The following is an 18,769-nucleotide window of genomic DNA, read 5'->3' as shown; positions in this document are numbered from 1 at the left end:
GGGCGGTGGCCAGATAAAGCCCCAGTGGGGGCAAAGTGAATTGACCCAGCCAGGAGGGAAGGCAGGGGCAACAAGTATATTGGCACAATGCTGAGCACGGTATGACAACATGGTCCAACAATGCAATTTTCCTGGACTCATTTTGTTATGTTCTCTGCGGGTTACACCATGTTAGGGAGCATCAATATGGGTAAGGTGGGCATTATTGGCATCTTCAGGAGGCCAAGATCTTTTGCCAAGAGGCAAGCAGGTTACCCAAAGAGATGTTCCCCAGGGTGGTGGTGAAGGAGGGATGAGACAGTGATTAGGAGAGCAGCATTGCCACATCCTCATCACCTAGAGTTCCGTTCTGCCCTCTCTCCGTGGAATGTATCCAAACCTCCCTTTATTCTGCCTGTTCTCGAGCTCATCTCTCTGTAGGATTATCTGGCCTCTCCTACTGTTTGATTAGGTCTCTTTTTGTTTACCCTTTGTGAGCTCCTTTTCTAGGTCATTTGTTTCTTTTTCTGTAAGTAACTTCCACTTGTGTTTCTCTGATATCCCCTTTCTCTTTTTGGTTATACTTGTATGTCCCCTATCCAGTCTCCTTTTTAGTTTTGGCTTTTATGTAGCGCTAAATCCCCACCTATAATCCAAAACGGTTGCATTAGTGTCCACCTACGGAGAAATATGATATGGTAGGTTATTTATAACGCGCTTGATACCCAGAGGTTTCTAAACACGGACCCGGGAATCGAACCAGTGTTGCTCTGTGTCGTCTTGTTTTCAAGGCAAGCACTTTACCCCTGAGCTGCCCTCCGGAAACCAGAGCTTCAATAGCATATGAAAGTGGATGCAAAGTTTTTTGGTTTTATTTGGAATTTACCCACCCATTGGCTAGCATGGCATTGCTAATCCTTATGCCATTCCCACCCACTTCCTGCTTCCCGGTCCAACGCACTCCCGCTGGGATCTCTTTGAGCTACCTTTACCAATCCTTACCATCAAACTGTGTGCTGTGTGCTGGTAAGCCCGTCAGTGGTTTTGCAAAGCAGTCTTCTGAGAATTCTTTTTTTTTTATTGCAGCTGTAAATACAGTACTGGTGTAACAAAAATATGTCTTCACCAGGTCTTCCTTCCTACACTTAATTTATAAGCACTATGTGTGTCCCTCTATGAAGTCTTGTTAAAAAACAAGCATTGGCAAAGCCAACAGTTTTGGCTTCTGTATAAGTATTATGCATTTGCGAGGCACTGCTATTACAGGCCCATGTACTCGCACCATTTTGCAGCTTCTACCATCGATGGCCGGTTAATACCACTACAACTGCTTTTCCCCCCCCATGTCTACACAAAGCCAAAACAGTTGGCATTGCCAATGAGTGCTCTAATTTGTTGTGTAGTGTCCCCCTTTTGAATCTCTCCACTATGCGTATGGAATCTATGTGATTATTGCGACGGCTGAAAATGCCAACTTTTTTTTTAACCCTTTACACCACATATATATGCGGGGGGGAGACCACCCCTGCACCCCTCCCCCCATATTTATATTAGACTCTAAGCCCCCCCACATATATATGCGGTGTAAGAGGGGGATAAAAAAAAATAATAAGTTAGCATTTTCGGCCATCGCAATTCTGATTGGAGGGGCTGGTCTTGACGTCAGAGGGAACTTAACAGCTCCTCATTGTTGATTGCGTCAGACAAAGTAATTCATGTGTTCCAAAGTCACTGCATGCCATGGAGGTGATGACGACAAATCAATGGAGGAGGCTCCCTAATAACATGGGCAGCTGTCCTCTCCTCCCTCCCCCATGGGGAAGGGGGAGGGATCCTGAAGGAGCGGAGAGCCCGCAAAACCGGCCAAAAAGCCTGTGAAGAAAAACAATGGGAAGGGGCAGGCCGAGCGGCTTATAAGCCGCTCAGGTCTGGCGTCCGCAAATCACAGCCCAGCAGAAGGGCGCCCGCGAAGAAGGAGAACCTGACAGAAATCTTGTGGTCCGAGATCATACCAAGGCAGGAATGGAGGGGTGCCAAAAGCCATTCAGCAGTCAAAAAATCCAGGTGGAAATTGAACAGAGCAATGGCTAAATTCTGCAGGGGCCGAGGTTTTCAGCAAATCAGGCACAGGCTGATTAATTGGAAGTCACCTGAATACTAATTGGAAGTCACCTGAATACTATTTGAATGATGGAGTGCATTTGTCAGCAGCTGGGATGGATCTGTTTTTCGGGAATGTGTGCACAAAGCTGTGGAATTATGAAAAGTGGAAGGGGGGGGGCCACGGCAGGTGTAAGGGCCACCTGTGGGGTGGCAGTGTTTGGTGACCAGTGGCAAGATACAGACTACTAATGAGCCGGGGGAAAGCCAGAAGGGTTTTCGCTCTTCTCGGGACCAGCGCTGCTTGGGGGCCTAAGCGGCAGAGGCGCTGGAAGTAGCAATGAGGGCTCAGCTTCCCCCGATTAAACAGCACACACACCCCACCCCCTTCCAGCCCAGGGACGGGTTGGGGGGCTTTGGACTTGGTTGGGAAAAGGGGAAGCAGGATGTGGACAACGCAGCAGTCAATGGGTCGCGGAACCTTCACAACTATTTTCACAAAATGTGCAGTGTTTTGAGTTTAATATGTTGTGAAAATAAATCTGCAGCCTTTTTATAGCAACAAAGAAAGCATGTCGCATTCTGCATCTTTTCTGGGGGCAATCGAATGATCAAGAGTGTTGGTACAAGGTTGGCCAAATGCCCAGGTTATGACGTATTGTACGAGACAAAGAATGTATGATGGGTGAAATGGCGGTGCCATCTTTTTTAACACTCATAGGTCAGCCGCACATACATAATGCCGTACTGACCACTCTAAACTGGCCATTCGGGTGGACCAGGTGACGTGCAGCGAGCCGTGCCTGCCCTCTCCCTCCGATTCCCTGCGCTCATCGCTTTAACTCTCTTTTCCCCTCCGCGTGGTTACACCCGCCACCTCATGCCCTATTCCTGAAGATTTCACAATCAGAGGATACAGATATTGCATATAATATCTCAGCAAACAACCGTAGGAGGGGTGCGTTAGAGGCAGACGGTGGGGACCACAGACCCGACTTGTCATGCACTCCAACTGCCTTTGGAACACCCCCCCCCGAAAACCCGGCCGCTTGATCTCCTCACCTCATTATGAAATCCTGAAGACACTAGTCACATGACCTAGCCCCATGTGACAGTGAGGGATTTCTAGCCCACCCAACTCGTCACGCTAATTGGCTGTCTGCCAGGTATCAAAGCCATGGCCCTTATTGGTTGAGGTTAAAGCTCTGAGGATGGAATCGCCGAGAAAACACCCGGTTCTGTCACATCACTTGTGTCCTTGTGGAACGTACGTTATGCGCCCATGCAGTGCTCCTAACGGAGCCAACGCTCTAGCCTGCCCTCCAGCCGTTCCTGCGTGCTATACTACTAAAACCAACACAAACAAGCAACCAGGCGCGGCGCCCTCCCTCTGGTGCTCCGTTCTTGTTGGAACCAACACGCAACGCGCCCCACAACCTTGGCCAACACAGCAACCCCAAGTCTTGACCTGACGGTAGCGCTCCGCCAGGACCCCTGCTGGCCCAATAGTGTGAACCCGGCCCCACACATGTATATTTGCCAATACACCTAGATCCTGTGCTACAACAGCAGTCACATTTATCACTCCAGTATTTAGAAAAAGTCTAACTAATTCCAAGGTACCTCCTTCGCCGAGCCGCACCCCTTTTATGTCAGCAATCTTGGATCAAAACACAGCTCTCCACAAAGCATCTCAATACAGGCTTGCTCTTTCGTTCGCACGCCCACTGCCCCGCGGTGCCAGCAACTCTATAACACAAACGCAGCTCTACCAATTCACAACAGCCCTCCTGCGCAGGACCCCTCATTGCCCCTGTATTGCTAATGCTCTGCGACCCCGAACTGAATCCCGCCACCCCGCTAGTAGTGGCCCGGCATGGGTTGTACCTCTCTGTATGAGTGGCGACGTCTCCAGGGTTGTCTCCGGTGCAGACTAGTGTGTCGGGTTATTGGACGCTTCCCTATTCTCATCTGCCTGGTTGTACAGAGCCAGGACGGGACCCGCCCGCCTCCGCCCATTGGAGGACCTTGTCCTGAAAGTATCCGCCCCGAGAAGGGGACCTTCCCCGTTCACACCGCCCAGCCAGTGTCGAAATGAGCTGGGAAGCAGGGACCAGCGTGTTACCCCTTCTGCGATGTTAGTTTAGGTCCTATGGTCTGAAGGCTCACCGAGTCAGCTTGCTCGCTCTTCGGTTTTTCTGGGTAAATAAAGTCTTAGTGAAGGGGTATGCCGCAGAAATGGGTTGCTGGGACAAAGCAAAACCCTTTGCTTGCTGGTGGCATTTACCTGTATGCGGAGGCTGACAAAGAAGCCAATGCACACGTTCTGTGTTACAGGAATGCCTTATGAAAGAAACGTGAGCTCCACGCACCATTCCTCGTCCCAGTACTTACTTGTGAGACACCATCCTCCATGAGAGGAACCCCTTTTTCTAAGATTTGTTTGTATACCCTGCTACTTCTTCCCTCTACAGTATACACTCCTCCTCTGCCCCTAATGCATCTGTAACGGATCGCCAGCTGACGAGGGTGTAAAAGTCCTCACGTTTTTAAATGTTTATAAAATAATAATATGATGCAGGCAATTCTGTCCTTGAAAGGGAGGTCTGCTAATCAGACCCCCCTTTCATGGAAAAGCTCTATTCCAGAAGCATAGTGCGTACGTGTGGCCCGCTGCACCAGTCTCCTGGCATCTGCAGCCCCTGTTCTCCATTGGCAGAAAGCAGGTTCAGAGGTCACGTGCCTTTCTGACAGCTGCCGGAGCGCCAACCCCCTGCAGAGAGAGACTGCATTTCAACTTCCGCACCTCTGATCCAAACGATAATAATTGTTGCCCTCTCATACAAAATGTAATAATTGTTGCATTATCCATCTGGTGGCATGGTAAACTTTAATAATAAGCTGTAGCTAGTTATGGTTTGCTGGCTGATAAGAGCACACAATTATTCAAGCCACACCAATTTGATATCATACAACTACCAACCCTGTGACCCTAGACCAGCTGTGTGAGGGCAATACAGATTCATGCCCACCTGGCTGTTTCCACTTCAGCAAGTGAAACAATAGGCTGGATGAAGTCTTCCTTTGATTCGCCGTCAGCCACATGAACTGTCAGAAGGAGATCTCATGGGAAACCTCTTTCAAAGAGGCTCAAGCATAACAAAGGCCAACCTCACACCAGGGTGTTGTACACAAAAGGTGTTATCTTGTGTGGGAGAAACTAAATAAAATACAACATGAAAGAAAAAAAAGAGTAAAAGTTCCTTAGGCATTTGAGGCAGTGCAGGTAATGCTATAGATGAAAGAAAAAAACTTTGCTCCAAGCACGAGCAGAGAGCCTTTAAACTGAAATCCCAACACTCAGCAACGAGAGTGGGAGCTGGCGCTCCTCTCAGTGCCGTGTGGAAAGCAACCATTGCTTACCTGGTTTATCCTGCCTTTAATTTCACCTTTATGGTCCAGGCTCATCATGTGGCATTCCTCTGACAGGGAGGGGGTGCTTCAACTCACTGCTGACTCACTGTGCCATACAGGTAATGGCTCACCCTCAACAATTACAACGGCTGAAAATTCAGACTTTTCTTTTTTAGACCTCAAATGCCAGAGTGCCGAACTAGGGGAGTGGGTGTTGTGGGGGTGTCCCTTCTCCCCATGTATGGTGTTATGGGGCATATCTGTGAACATCCAGAAAAAGGTCAGCGACAAACTACACAAACTTCTGGAACAGGACATTATAGAGCCAGCAACGGGTCCCACCACGTGAGTCTCGCCCATCGTTCCTGTGCCCAAGAAAGGGTCAGACGCATTAAGACTCTGTGTAGACATGAGGAGGCCGAACCAGGCAATTCAAAGAGAGAGACATATGGTTCCTCGTATCACTGACATTATATATCTTCTCAACGGAGCCTGGGTCTTCTCCAAGTTAGACCTAAAAAAAGGATACCACCAGCTGGTTCTAATCCCAGAAAGCCAGAACATCACCACTTTTGTTACCCATCTAGGGTTATTTTGATACAAAAGATTGAGCTTCAGGGTCTCCTCAGCGGCTGAGATACTTCAGGCAGAGGTGCACAACATAATAAAACACATACCGAACTGTCTGAACTACAGTGACTGCATTCTGCTGTTTGGAACTGACGTGAACAAACATGATGAGACCCTGGCCAAAGTATGCATGGCCTTCGAAGCTGCCAATCTTACGCTGAACCAAGAAAAGTGTGAGTTTTGGAAAAACACACTATGCTTCTTCAGACACGTATTCTCCGAATATGGTATGACACCCGATCCCGACAAAGTGGCCTCACTCAATGAAACACCACCCCCCACTAACGTCTCAGAACTCAGGTCCTTCTTAGACCTAGCGAGCTACTGCAGGAGGTATATAAAGGACTTTGACACGGTTAGTGAACCATTACAAGCCTTGACAAAACAAAATGCAGTATTTGATTGGACAGGGGGATGTCAATAGGCCTTCGAAGTCATCCGAGAAAGGGTGGCCACGGCGGAAAACATGTCGTACTATAGCTTTATAGACCTGCAGCGAGGGCCGTACCGGGCGTTATGGGCCCCGAAGACCGAGTTAATGAGCTATGAGGGACCATAATGCTCGGTACGGCCCGAGTTGCAGATCTATAAAGCTATTAGAACACCCTCAGAGCCCGATTCTGAACTTGGCGCAGTGAATGTTCTAAAGAGCAGGATTCACTGCGCCAAATCAGGACGCCCATGCTCCACAAGTATTCTCAAGTGGGCCTGGGCTCCTTGTAGTGCACAACAGTGCACCTTCAGGATTGCGCCTGTTTTTGTCATAACGGGCGCAATCCTGAAATCTCGGCAGCATTTATCTAAAATAACAACATATTTGTTATTTTACAAAAATGCTGCTGAGGACACAGGTATATATAAACACTTTCATACACACCAAAGTAAGCAGCTTCAATGTTGCAGAATAAAACGTTGAAGTTTCTTGCTTTGGTGTAAGTGAAAGTGTTCATATACACCCATGCTTCATTCCTATGACAAACTAGGAATTTCAAATTACTACACCCATGTGGTGTATATGAACACTTTGATATACACCAAAGCAAGCAGCTTCAACGTTTTATTCTGCAACGTTCAGGCTGATTACTTTGGTGTGTATGAAAGTGTTCATATTGTTGAACACTTTCATACACACCAAAGTAATCAGCCTCAACGTTGCAGAATAAAACGTTGAAGCTGCTTGCTTTGGTTCCCGGCAGCACAGGTAAGCAATTACAACCCGATTTGCGTGCTGTAATCAATATGCGGCCTTTACCAATTCGTATAGCCCGCAGATTGACCAATCAAGATTGTGAAACACCCGTTAGGGTGTTCTAATATGACTCAGAACGCAAGACCGAGCTCACCGTGGACACCAGTCCGGTGGGACAAGGTGCTATCCTAACCCAAGTTGATGATAAGGATCCAACTCAGTTGCACATAGTGGCGTACGCCAGCAGAAGCCTCTCGGCCACAGAACAGGCCTACTCACAGGCAGAGAAGGAAAGCCTTGCTGTGGTGTGGGCGTGTGAACATTTTCAAGCCATTCCGAGTGATAACTGACCATCAAGCCCTCTTATTTCTGTATGGCAATCCTCAAGCCAAGATGCCGCCCGCATTGCGCGGTGGGGACTACGGCTGCAGGATTATGTTGTCACGATCGTCCACAGGCCGGGGAAGGAAAAAACCCCGGCTGACTTCCTATCCCGACCCACCCGAGAGAAGTGCACTCCCGAACCCTCGTATATCTAATACAACAAGCCTTGCTGGCGGGCATTGAGATGTCCCGTCTGGTGCAGGAAATGGACGCTGATCAGGCATGTCAGATTGTGTGCGAAGGACTCTGCTCTGGTAAGTGGAGAAGGGCCAAGGAACCAGGCCGGCATGCCTCGGACCAGGTATGCCAGGAAGTAGACCACTTTCTGAAAGTTAAAGGTGAACTAGCAATTTCCGAGGACAATCTGTTGCTCAAAGGCCACAAGGTCGTGAGCCCTGCCGCGCTGAAGAAGAAGGTGATAGAGCTGGCCCACAAAGGCCACAGGGCTATGGTCTTCACAAAGCAGATGCTGCGCCAAAAAGTCTGGTTCCCTCAGCTGGACTCCATGGTGGAGGAGCTCCTGAAGCAATGTCCCACGTGCAGCCTCCTGACGCCAAACCATCACCCGGAGCCACTAAGGATGACCGAACTGCCTGGAGGGGTGTGGGAGGCCGTAGTAGGAGTAGTGCACTTCCTTGGGCCTTTTGAAGGGGGAAGGTATGTCCTGGCTGTCATAGACGAGTACTCAAGGTACCCTGAAGCGCAAATTATATCTTCAACATCTGCTCATCATGTGATACCGGTACTTGATTGCATCTTCACGGTCTATGGCGTCCTGCATCAGGTAAAGACGGACAACGGACCTCCTTTCAATGGGCATAGCTTCAGCCACTTTAGTCAGTACATGGGATTCCACCACCATAAGGTCACTCCACTGTGGCTTCAGGCCAGTGGTATGATGGAACGATTTATGGCCAATCTAAAGAGGGCGCTACAAGTGGCAAAGCTCACGGGGCAACCCTACGAACAAGTACTACACCAGCTGTGCCAAGATTATCCCCCGCCGAGATCATGTTTGGACGGGACATAAGAACTCGGTTACCCCAGGCCCGACGACCCAAGGACCTGTCGCCAGCAGACGCAGAGGTGAGAGAAAGGGATCAGGAAGCCATAGACCAAATGAAAGACTCTCACCTGGCCATTGGTGACATGGTCGCTGTAAAGCAACCCCAGACTCATAAGCACACTCTGGCGTTCCAAGAGGCGCCCCTCATCATCACTGAGAAGAAGAGCACCAACATCACCCCCCAAGGAGACGGGGGCTCGACCACGTGCAATTCGTCACACTTCAAGAAGATCCCCTGTCCAGCTCCTGCCATCTCAGTGGCAGAGTGGTAATACCCTTTGACTACGAGTCGGATGACTCTTATCAAGGCAATCAAGAAGATGTAGAAGTATCTGATCCAGAGAGCCTGGATGAGAGATCCAAAATGAGAGGACCTACTGAACACTTGAGCTCTCTACCTCAAGAGAGCCCGAAGCAGGCCTCGCCGCATCATAGAGGAAATGGCTTAAGTGGCCATGTTCATGTGTATTGACCATGTTGGGTAACTGTTTAAATTGGGGGGGTTGTCATGTTGACAGGCTAGTTGTGGGAGCTTGGGAGGCGGGATGGGAAGTGACGCCGCAAGGCGAAGTTGGGCAATTCTGGAAAGAGGCATGAAATAAAGTAAACATTCTATGTGCAGCTTCATTTCCATGTCTTGTCTCTTGTGCGGCGAGGGGCTCGCGAGCAAAGCGAAGCCCAGCCACAACTCCGGGCTCGCGAGCGAAGCAAAGCCCAGCCACAACAAAATATTATACACTTCTCGGCCATAATCTAAAATGTTATAAACTCGCCCCTCATGATTCTGCGCCATAGGGTGTTGTGCATGTGTGTTCATGGGGGTTACGTTAGTCATGGAAATAGATCAAGTGCTCAGTGCATCATGCCTCGCAATCTGTCCTGAGATAATGATATCCGCTCTCTAGTTCTTTTCCGTTTGTACACAACCCCCAGGTCCGACATTCAGCTGGAACTTTCTGCCACTGCCCTGGTCTCTTCATAGGTGTGGATCACATGAAAGAGATTTCTCATACGAAGCTTTATTTTCCTCTTGCTGGGAAATCATGTATTTGGTATGCACACCATCAACCATCGTGAATGGTTTGGCATATATTCTTGTGCTTTCTTTAACTTTCCCACGTGGGCTAAGCTCATAACTTTAGTGTGAGCAACTAGACCGTCCCTCCTTTATTTCTGTTTGTGCTTCTATCACTGGCATGGCAACATCTGTTGGGGAGTTTCTGACCGTCCGGCTTGACCTTGCCCTTCTGCTCTGGACCAGGCTCTACCCATGGCAGTGCCACTGCTCAGCCACTCAGTGACAATACAGCAGGTCAGTACCACCAGCCGCCCAGACTCACAAAAGCATGGGCAAGGTTGAATCGTGCAAGCCATTTTATTTTGTTTGTACAATGTGCCACTTGAAACTGAATGCATTGTCACACAAGCGATGTAAAATGGCCACAAGGGTTACCATTAATGGTCGATCTAGTAGATTATGCATTATGTCTGAAATGGTAGCTCATTAGTTGACCAAGACACCTGTCTGTCACACTGTACCAAACCTTGTCTCCAGTTGCTGATATCAACTGTTCTCTCACTCTTCAAGCAGCCATTTTTGCAGACCTTTCCTGGAGAAAATCATTGCAGATGGCAGCTGTGTATCCAAAAAGGATGCTGTTCCATGCCTGTGCAACTTGCACTGGAAAGGGTCTTCCACAGGTGTCAAGGTGGATTAAGGAGTCGGACAAAGGGGTAGCATGTTTCAACAAAGTTTTAATTGAGAAATAAAGAAAAGCACCTACCTCTCGCTAGCTCTAAAGGGTAATCCCTACCTAAATAAAAATATACTCTGCTGCTCGTCTTGAGGATGTTTGTCCAAATGAAAAGTGTCCGTCCTGTCTCCAAAAACCTACTCTAACTCTACCACTAATCTACAAAAGTGTTCAGCATCCAAACGAAAATAGTACCAGGAGAATGACTTCCTTCTCCTGGTGAACGGGCTCAGTCTTTATCATTTTTCCAACAATCCTTTGCTCTAGCTTCTGATTCAACACAGAGAGTATGTTCAGGAGAATAATTCCCTTCTCCTGGCCCACCTTGCATGACTTTGAGGGCTGTTTTAGGTATAGTCGTTTTCAATACTCCTCAAAAGTCTCTCCACTTCTTCCCACCAGGGATTCCTGAAAGCATGCTTTACAGTTCCAGCAATTCTTCCCTGTCTTATGACGTTATGAAGATTACTTTCATAGTAGTTCTCTGAGTATCAGCATTGTGACAAGGGAGATTTCTGCCGAGACTTCCTTGGTTCTTAGTTTTCTGGGTATCATTATTGTGACGAGGGAGATCACTCCCAAAACTTTCTTGACTCCTGATTCTGTGGGTGTCACTACTGTGATGAGAGAGATTACTTCTAAGGCTTTCTTGACTCTTGATTCTCTGGGTATCACTACTGTGATGAGGGAGTTTACTCCGAAGGCTTACTTGACTCTTGATTCTCTGAGTGTCACTACAGTGACGAGTGAGATTACCCCTGAAGTTTGTTTAACTCTTGAACTGTCCCAAGCCACTATCGGGTCTCCTGCTACTACCGCTACCTGTTGTATGTCGGGACTGCATCGCTGTTAAACGAGGTTTCATGGGATCGCTGGTTACCTTTTCTTCCCGGGGTTCGTGGAGTCGAGGCAGCCAGTCTGTCGGAGCGACAATGCCGATGAAGCAGTAACGCGGGAAATTAACCCAACACCCTCCTGACAATAAATGACAGGATAGCACTGAACCAACTCCCAACGCCACGATTGGCACTTCTCTGCATTAACGTGACGTCGGGACAGTGTTTCCACTGGCAGAGAAGGCGAGTGAGTCCTTATAACACCAGTAGATGGATGAGCTGTTCTTCGGGACTTCCAGGAAGGCAGTAAGGCACGGGTACCGGCAGGGCACAAGTCAGGGGAAGGGAAAAGGTCAGGCAGCAAGGACAGGGAGGACTGACCAGGGAATCCCACGGGACAGGAGTCAAGGAAGGGAGATGGTTAGACAGGCAACTCAGACAAGACCCCTCCAACCCCAAAACCAGAAAGTGGGTAAGGTCAAGACAGGACTGGGAAACCAGGAACTGAAAGTACCAGGGAGCAGGGAAGGAGAGGAAGGTAGGTAGGCAGGCAGGACAAGGCAGGGCAAGACTGAGCAAGGGCAACTGGAGAGACCGTAGCACAGGAAAACAGGCTCCAGCAGCACATACACGGCAACAACCGCGTTGAGACGCGCTGTCTCCGTGTATGCGAAGCCCTTTTAAGGTCCAGGGCCAAAGCGAGGCCTGGGACGCAAGTTCGTGTTACTGCGCATGCGCGAACGTCGAATACTGACGATCCACGCATGCGCAGAACACGCAAGATGGCTGCGCCCACGGACTGCGGAACGGCGTGGGGATAGACGCCACCGCGGATAGAGTCTCCATGAAGGAGGAGACTGCCCAGGCCGAGGACCCGGATCCCCGTAGCAGGTAAGTGGCGCACGCGAACGAGCGCGCAGCGTGACACCATACCCCCTCTCGGACAACCCCGGGGCACCAGGCTTCCAGGGATAGCGGAGATAGAAGTCCCGAACCAGGTGCGGTGCATGCACGAAGGAGCGCGGTTCCCAAGTGCGGTCACAAGCCGGATAACCCTTCCAGCTGACCAGGAACTGCAGCGCACCACGCCTAATCCGCGAATCGCAAATCTCCTGCACCTCAAACTCAGGAACCCCCTGAACCAAGACCGGGGCAAGACGGGAGCAGGAACGCCCCAGAACATCAGGTACATAGGGCTTCAAAAGAGAGACGTGAAAAACGGGATGGATCCTCCAAGAACGAGGCAGGGACAACCGAAAGACAACAGAGGAAACCCGCCCAATGATGCGGAAGGGACCAAAAAAGCGGGGAGCCAGTTTCACAGGTAAATTGCGTACCGGCAGATTCCTAGAGGACAGCCATACCCTGTCACCAACTTGAAGGTCAGGCTCAGAACTCTGCTTCTTGTCAGCCTGTTCCTTCATACGTGCTTGTGCCACTGCCAAGCTACCGGCCGCCAGGCGATGTTGATCACGTATCTGAGTCACCAAGACATCTGCGGATGGTACAGTACTGGTAGAAGTAGGACGAGCAGGTAGTAGCTTGGGATGTAGTCCGGCTGAACAGAAAAAGGGTCTGAGTCCGGTAGCGGAATGAACAGCATTGTTGTAAGCCACCTCCGCGGTGTCCAACCACTCTGACCAGTTGTCTTGAGTGGCATTGGCGTAACAACGTAGATACTGCTCAAGAGTTTGGTTGGTACGCTCTGTCTGCCCATTGGTCTGGGGATGATAACCAGAACTCAACTCAGAGCACACTGAATGTCCAAATGCCGACACAGTTGGTCCCAAAATGAAGAGATGAATTGAGACCCACGATCCGACAGAATCTTCTCAGGAAGACCGTGGAGACGATACACCACGTGAAGTAAACGTCGTGCCATCTGGGAAGCGGTGGGCAGTTTAGGAAAGGGCAAGAAGTGAGCCATTTTGGTGAAGCAGTCCACTACCACCATGATACACGTGTAACCACCAGAAAGCGGCAAGTCAACGATGAAGTCCGTAGCAATGGTATGCCAAGGGTATGGAGGCGTAGGCGTGGGTTTCAGGAGACCAATGGGTTTCTTGCGAGGGATCTTGGTCTGGGCACATACTGGACAGGAATCCACGTAGAGCTTCACCAGCGTGGCCCATCCAGGCCACCAGAATTGCCGTGCGACCAATTCTTGAGTTGTGCGAACTCCTCGGTGACCACTAACTACGGAATCGTGACAATTTTGCAGAACGATCCTCTGTAGCTCTAAGGTGGGAACGTACAGACGATCCCCGAAAAACAACAAGCCGTCACGTTCCTTGATGTCAGAGCGTTGCAGTATCTGTGACCTGGAGGGATCCGTCCGTGTGGCTTCTAACAACTGTTGAAGCTGGGGAGTCACCATCGACAGGAAATGCTTCGAAGTAATCAGAGGTTCCGGGTCCTTGGGCCCTTCAACGTTGTTTTCCAGGGACCGGGACAGGGCGTCGGCCTTCGTATTCTGGGAACTAGGGATGTACGTGACCGTGAAATCAAACTGCGAAAAGAAGAAGGCCCAACGAGCATGCCGGGATGTTCTGCATTGCAAAGACCGTAAGAATTGAAGATTACGGTGATCCGTGCGAACTTCCACCGGATACCTCCCACCCAGCAAGTGATGACGCCATTCCTCGAATGCCACTTTTATAGCCAGTAATTCCTTTTCAATCACAGCGTAGTTTCTTTCACTCACAGACAATTTCCGAGAATAGTAGGCCACCGGTTGTTCTGTTTCCGTAACTGGATCTTGCTGTAGTAAGACCGCACCAATTGCGTAGTCCGAGGCGTCGGTTTCAACTACAAACGGCTTTTCATTATCCGGATGTATCAAAACAGGAGCCGACATGAAGGATTTCTTCAATTCCCGAAATGCCACCTCAGCCTGTGAGTCCCAGAGAAATGATACTTTGGTGCTGGTCAGGCGGGTTAACATGTTGGCAAGGTGAGAAAAACGTGGTATGAAGCATCGATAAAAATTAGCGAAGCCCAGGAACCTTTGTAAAGACTTAACCCCGTGTGGCTGTTTCCATTCCTGTATGGCTTGCAGTTTCGCGGGGTCCATCCGCACTCCTGTGCTGCTGACTACATAGCCCAGAAATTCCATACTCTCCAGATGGAATTAACACTTCTCAGCCTTGGCATACAGGTGATTGGCAGTTAACCTACGGAGTACTTCCTGAACGTGTGCAACGTGCGCAGTGCGAGTGTCAGAAAAAACCAGGATGTCATCAAGGTATACCCATACTGATATACCAATAAGGTCCGAAAAGATATCATCCATGAACCGCTGGAAGACGGCCGGGGCATTGCAGAGCCCAAACGGCATTACTCTGTACTCGTAGTGGCCAAAAGGCGTCTTGAAGGCCGTCTTCCACTCATCCCCCTTCTTAATCTGCACCAGGTGATAGGCCCCTCTAAGATCCAACTTGGTGAAGACCTGCGCGGATTTCAGTGATTCAATGATGTCCCGGATGAGTGGCAGTGGGTATCTGTCTTTCCTTGTGATCTCGTTTAATTGGCGATAGTCGATACAAGGGCGCAAAGTACCCTCTTTCTTCTTGACAAAGAAAAGCGGGAATCCTGCGGGAGACTTGGACGGCACGATGTAGCCCTTGTTGAGGCAATCCTTGATGTAATCCTGTAGGACTCCCTTTTCGAGTTGGGTTAATGAATAGATCTTGCCGTGGGGGATGACAGCATCAGGCAGGATATCGATGGAGCAGTCAAAGTGTCGGTGAGGCGGTAAAGGAATGTCCTCTGGCTTGGAGAACACCTTGAGGTATCCGGCATACTCCTGAGGTACCGACTGAGTGGCACATAGACGGTCAGATACATTGACAGGATTAAGAGACTCCAACATCGCTGGGAAGGAATCGTGAAGACCACATTCCTGGGGGCAACGTGCCGAAGTGAATACCAGGGATCGAGCAGTCCAGTTGACCTGGGGATTGTGATAAAGCAACCAAGGCAAGCCCAGCACCACCGGAAAAGAGGGAGACTTGATGACGTCCAACGAGATTTGTTCAAGATGCCCTTCCACAGAGAGCCACAAGGGATCGGACCGTTGGCACACCGGACCCGAAGACAATGGAGAGCCGTCGATCACTTCGACCACTGTAGGCCGTTCCTTGTAGTGTAGACGGATCCCACTGGAAATCGCGAACGAGGCATCGATGTAGTTGCCTGACGCACCACAATCCAGAAGGGCCCGGGTCTTCATACACTTCCCTAGCCAAGCCATACCAACTTCCAAGACCAACAAGGGTACCGGGTTCATGGGATGAAGGTCTGATTCAAGGAGGCGGCCCGTCGCTGCCTTCACACCAAACAACGGGCCTGTTAGTTTTCCTGCTTCCTCAGAGGATGTAGCGGGCAGGTGCCTAGAAAATGGCCAGAACCACCGCAGTACAAACACAGGTTTTGCTGCCGTCTTCTTTTCTTTTCGGCCTCGGACACGGACCTCGGATGGCACCCAACTGCATGGGTTCTAGGCCCACGTAGGTTGAGGTAGCTGGCCCGGATGATTGTACTGGAAGGACTGGGTGATACTTGTCAATTCTGCGACGTTCAATCCGTCGTTCCGCTAACCTGTGGTCGATGCGTAAAACTTGTTCCACCAATGCGGGCAATGTTTCCGGCTCCGGAATGTGCAACAATTCGTCCTTGTATTCTTCTCGCAGACCCCGACGAAATAATGTCTTCTGAGTGATTTCAGGCCATTGGGAATCGGTTGCCAGTTGTTGAAACCGACTGATATACTGGATGATATCACCTGATCCCTGTTTGATCTCCATTAGTTGGTTCTGGGCCATGGCTGCCAAGTTAGGTGGTTGAAAGACATCCAAAAAGGCTTTCTCAAAAGCGGTGAAATCACCCAGCAGGGGACTGTTAGTAGAGACCAGAGGTGCGGCCCAAGCAAGCGCGCTACCGGTCAGGTTTCCTAGAATGTACCCGATCTTGGCCTTGTCTTGACCGAAATGACTGGACCTAAACTGAAAATGGATCCTACAGTGGGTACAGAATTCTGCTACTCGACGTGGGTTTCCATCAAACTTCATGGGAGTCGTGTAAGCCATGGTGTTCTCAGGGGGTGGAACTGGCTGTGATAGTCCGCCCATACCCCGGACCATCGCTTGTCGAAGGGTGTCATTCTCCTGGCGAAGTGTAGTCATCTCGAGGCGCATGGCACGCATTTCTTCGCGTAGTTACTGCATGTCATCCATGTCGAGGCTGGAGGAAAGGCGTCTCAATCTGTTAAACGAGGTTTCAAGGGATCGCTGGTTACCTTTTCTTCCCGGGGTTCGTGGAGTCGAGGCAGCCAGTCTGTTGGAGCGACAATGCCGATGAAGCAGTAACGCGGGAAATTAACCCAACACCCTCCTGACAATAAATGACAGGATAGCACTGAACCAACTCCCAACGCCACGGTTGGCACTTTTCTGCATTAACGTGACGTCGGGACAGTGTTTCCACTGGCAGAGAAGGCGAGTGAGTCCTTATAACACCAGTAGATGGATGAGCTGTTCTTCGGGACTTCCAGGAAGGCAGTAAGGCACGGGTACCGGCAGGGCACAAGTCAGGGGAAGGGAAAAGGTCAGGCAGCAAGGACAGGGAGGACTGACCAGGGAATCCCACGGGACAGGAGTCAAGGAAGGGAGATGGCTAGACAGGCAACTCAGACAAGACCCCTCCAACCCCAAAACCAGAAAGTGGGTAAGGTCAAGACAGGGCTGGGAAACCAGGAACTGAAAGTACCAGGGAGTAGGGAAGGAGAGGAAGGTAGGTAGGCAGGCAGGACAAGGCAGGGCAAGACTGAGCAAGGGCAACTGGAGAGACCGTAGCACAGGAAAACAGGCTCCAGCAGCGCATACACGGCAACAACCGCGTTGAGACGCGCTGTCTCCGTGTATGCGAAGCCCTTTTAAGGTCCGGGGCCAAAGCGAGGCCTGGGACGCAAGTTCGTGTTACTGCGCATGCGCGAACGTCGAATACTGACGATCCGCGCATGCGCAGAACACGCAAGATGGCTGCGCCCACGGACCGCGGAACGGCATGGGGAAAGACGCCACCGTGGATAGAGTCTCCATGAAGGAGGAGACTGCCCAGGCCGAGGACCCGGATCTCCGTAGCAGGTAAGTGGCGCACGCGAGCGAGTGCGCGGTGTGACAATCGCTGGTTCTTCCTGGAGTGATGGGCTGACTCACATTGCTTCAGCGCTTCCTGTTTTCTTCACTCTGCTTCCATCTTCATCATCGCGGCTCTGCAGAGTCTTGGGCCACACGGTTCCAGCACAATTGTAGGACCACACGGTCCATTTACCCATGGTCACGCCACCGATGGCTTCTTTCTCGCTCTTCCACTGGAGTTTGGCTTAAATTGCAGTGCACCGCCAACCATCCTTGAGGTTCCCCGCCACTGGGGTTCAGCGTTCGTGCAGCTTTGTGTTCCCAGGTTCAAACTTCCTGGGCTGGACTGGCTTCACGCCAGCTGCTCTCTCTATTTTCCAGTCCTTTCTCGCTCTTTATTTCCTGTGGCTGGAGTTCCTCCCATTGCAAAGTCAAAGTCCTTCTTTACCGTTGTTGAGATAATCTTTATGCCTCCTTGGGGTCAACTCTTCTCAGAATTGATACATGAAACACTAGAAGAAGAAGTTGAGAGAGGAGCTATATCAGAGAAGACACGCATTTTCTTAGAAAACAAACACCCCATAACCCCAGTAATGTACATCTTACCGAAAATGCAAAAGACACTTGTGAATCCACCCGGGCGACCGATTATTGCAGCATCAGGCGGTTTATTGGAACCTTTGGCTCAGTATCTGGATAAAATCTTGCAGCCTCTCATACAGGAAACGGCCACGTATCTTAGAGATACAATGCAATTTCTGCAGAAATTGAAGGAGGTACATTTTGTTGTGGGACGGGACACCGTCTTCACAATGGATGTTACCTCCTCTAGACAAATATAGTGCATGAAGCTGGTCTTGAAGCTGTTGAATGGCTTTTGCTGAGATCAGGGAACTGCTTAGGGGATCACCTCCTAGTACCTACCCTGCTAAAATTGGTGTTGAACAACAATTTCTTTAAATTTGGGGACAGTTTCTTTCTTCAGATCTCTGGCACTAGCATGGGTGCGGCTATGGCCCCATGTTATGTGAACATTTTTATGTATTATTTGGAACATGAACACGTCCTTTCATCACCAAGGTGGCAACAGCATCTCTCCTTATATGTGAGATATATCGATGATGTATTTGGGATTTGGACGGGATTTGTACGCGACCAGCGGAGGAGTTGGAGGCATTCTTTGGTACGATGAACCAAATGCATGCTAGGATTCGCTTTACAACGGAGGTTAGTCAGTCCAACGTTCATTTCCTGGATGTGGAGATTTACAATACGAGTCA

At 49.9% G+C, this 18,769-nt stretch overlaps 1 protein-coding gene across 5 annotated transcripts in view; it reads right to left on the bottom strand.

The window, feature by feature from the left end:
- The window catches only part of ALDH3B1 (aldehyde dehydrogenase 3 family member B1), a 710,542-nt gene that overhangs the window by 380,641 nt on the left and 311,132 nt on the right, over nt 1-18,769 (bottom strand). The window contains exon 1 of one of the 5 annotated variants that reach the window (XM_069628928.1): nt 3,967-4,115. The exons of 1 other annotated variant lie outside the window; for it this stretch is intronic. Coding sequence is in view for 1 of the 4 variants with exons in the window: in XM_069628927.1 (XP_069485028.1) it covers nt 3,142-3,146 (5 nt within the window). In the remaining 3 variants the exon portion in view is untranslated. Of the gene's footprint in view, nt 1-3,141; nt 3,188-3,702; nt 3,728-3,966; nt 4,116-18,769 lie in introns of those variants that run through there. 3 more of the 5 variants (XM_069628930.1, XM_069628931.1, XM_069628927.1) reach the window with 3 other exon arrangements.

The sequence above is a fragment of the Ambystoma mexicanum genome, chromosome 12 (assembly GCF_040938575.1).
Source record: "Ambystoma mexicanum isolate Mex_15411 chromosome 12, UKY_AmexF1_1, whole genome shotgun sequence".
Lineage (NCBI taxonomy): Eukaryota > Metazoa > Chordata > Amphibia > Caudata > Ambystomatidae > Ambystoma > Ambystoma mexicanum.
Note: the sequence above shows the minus strand (reverse complement) of the source record. Positions and strands in the feature narration are given on the sequence as shown.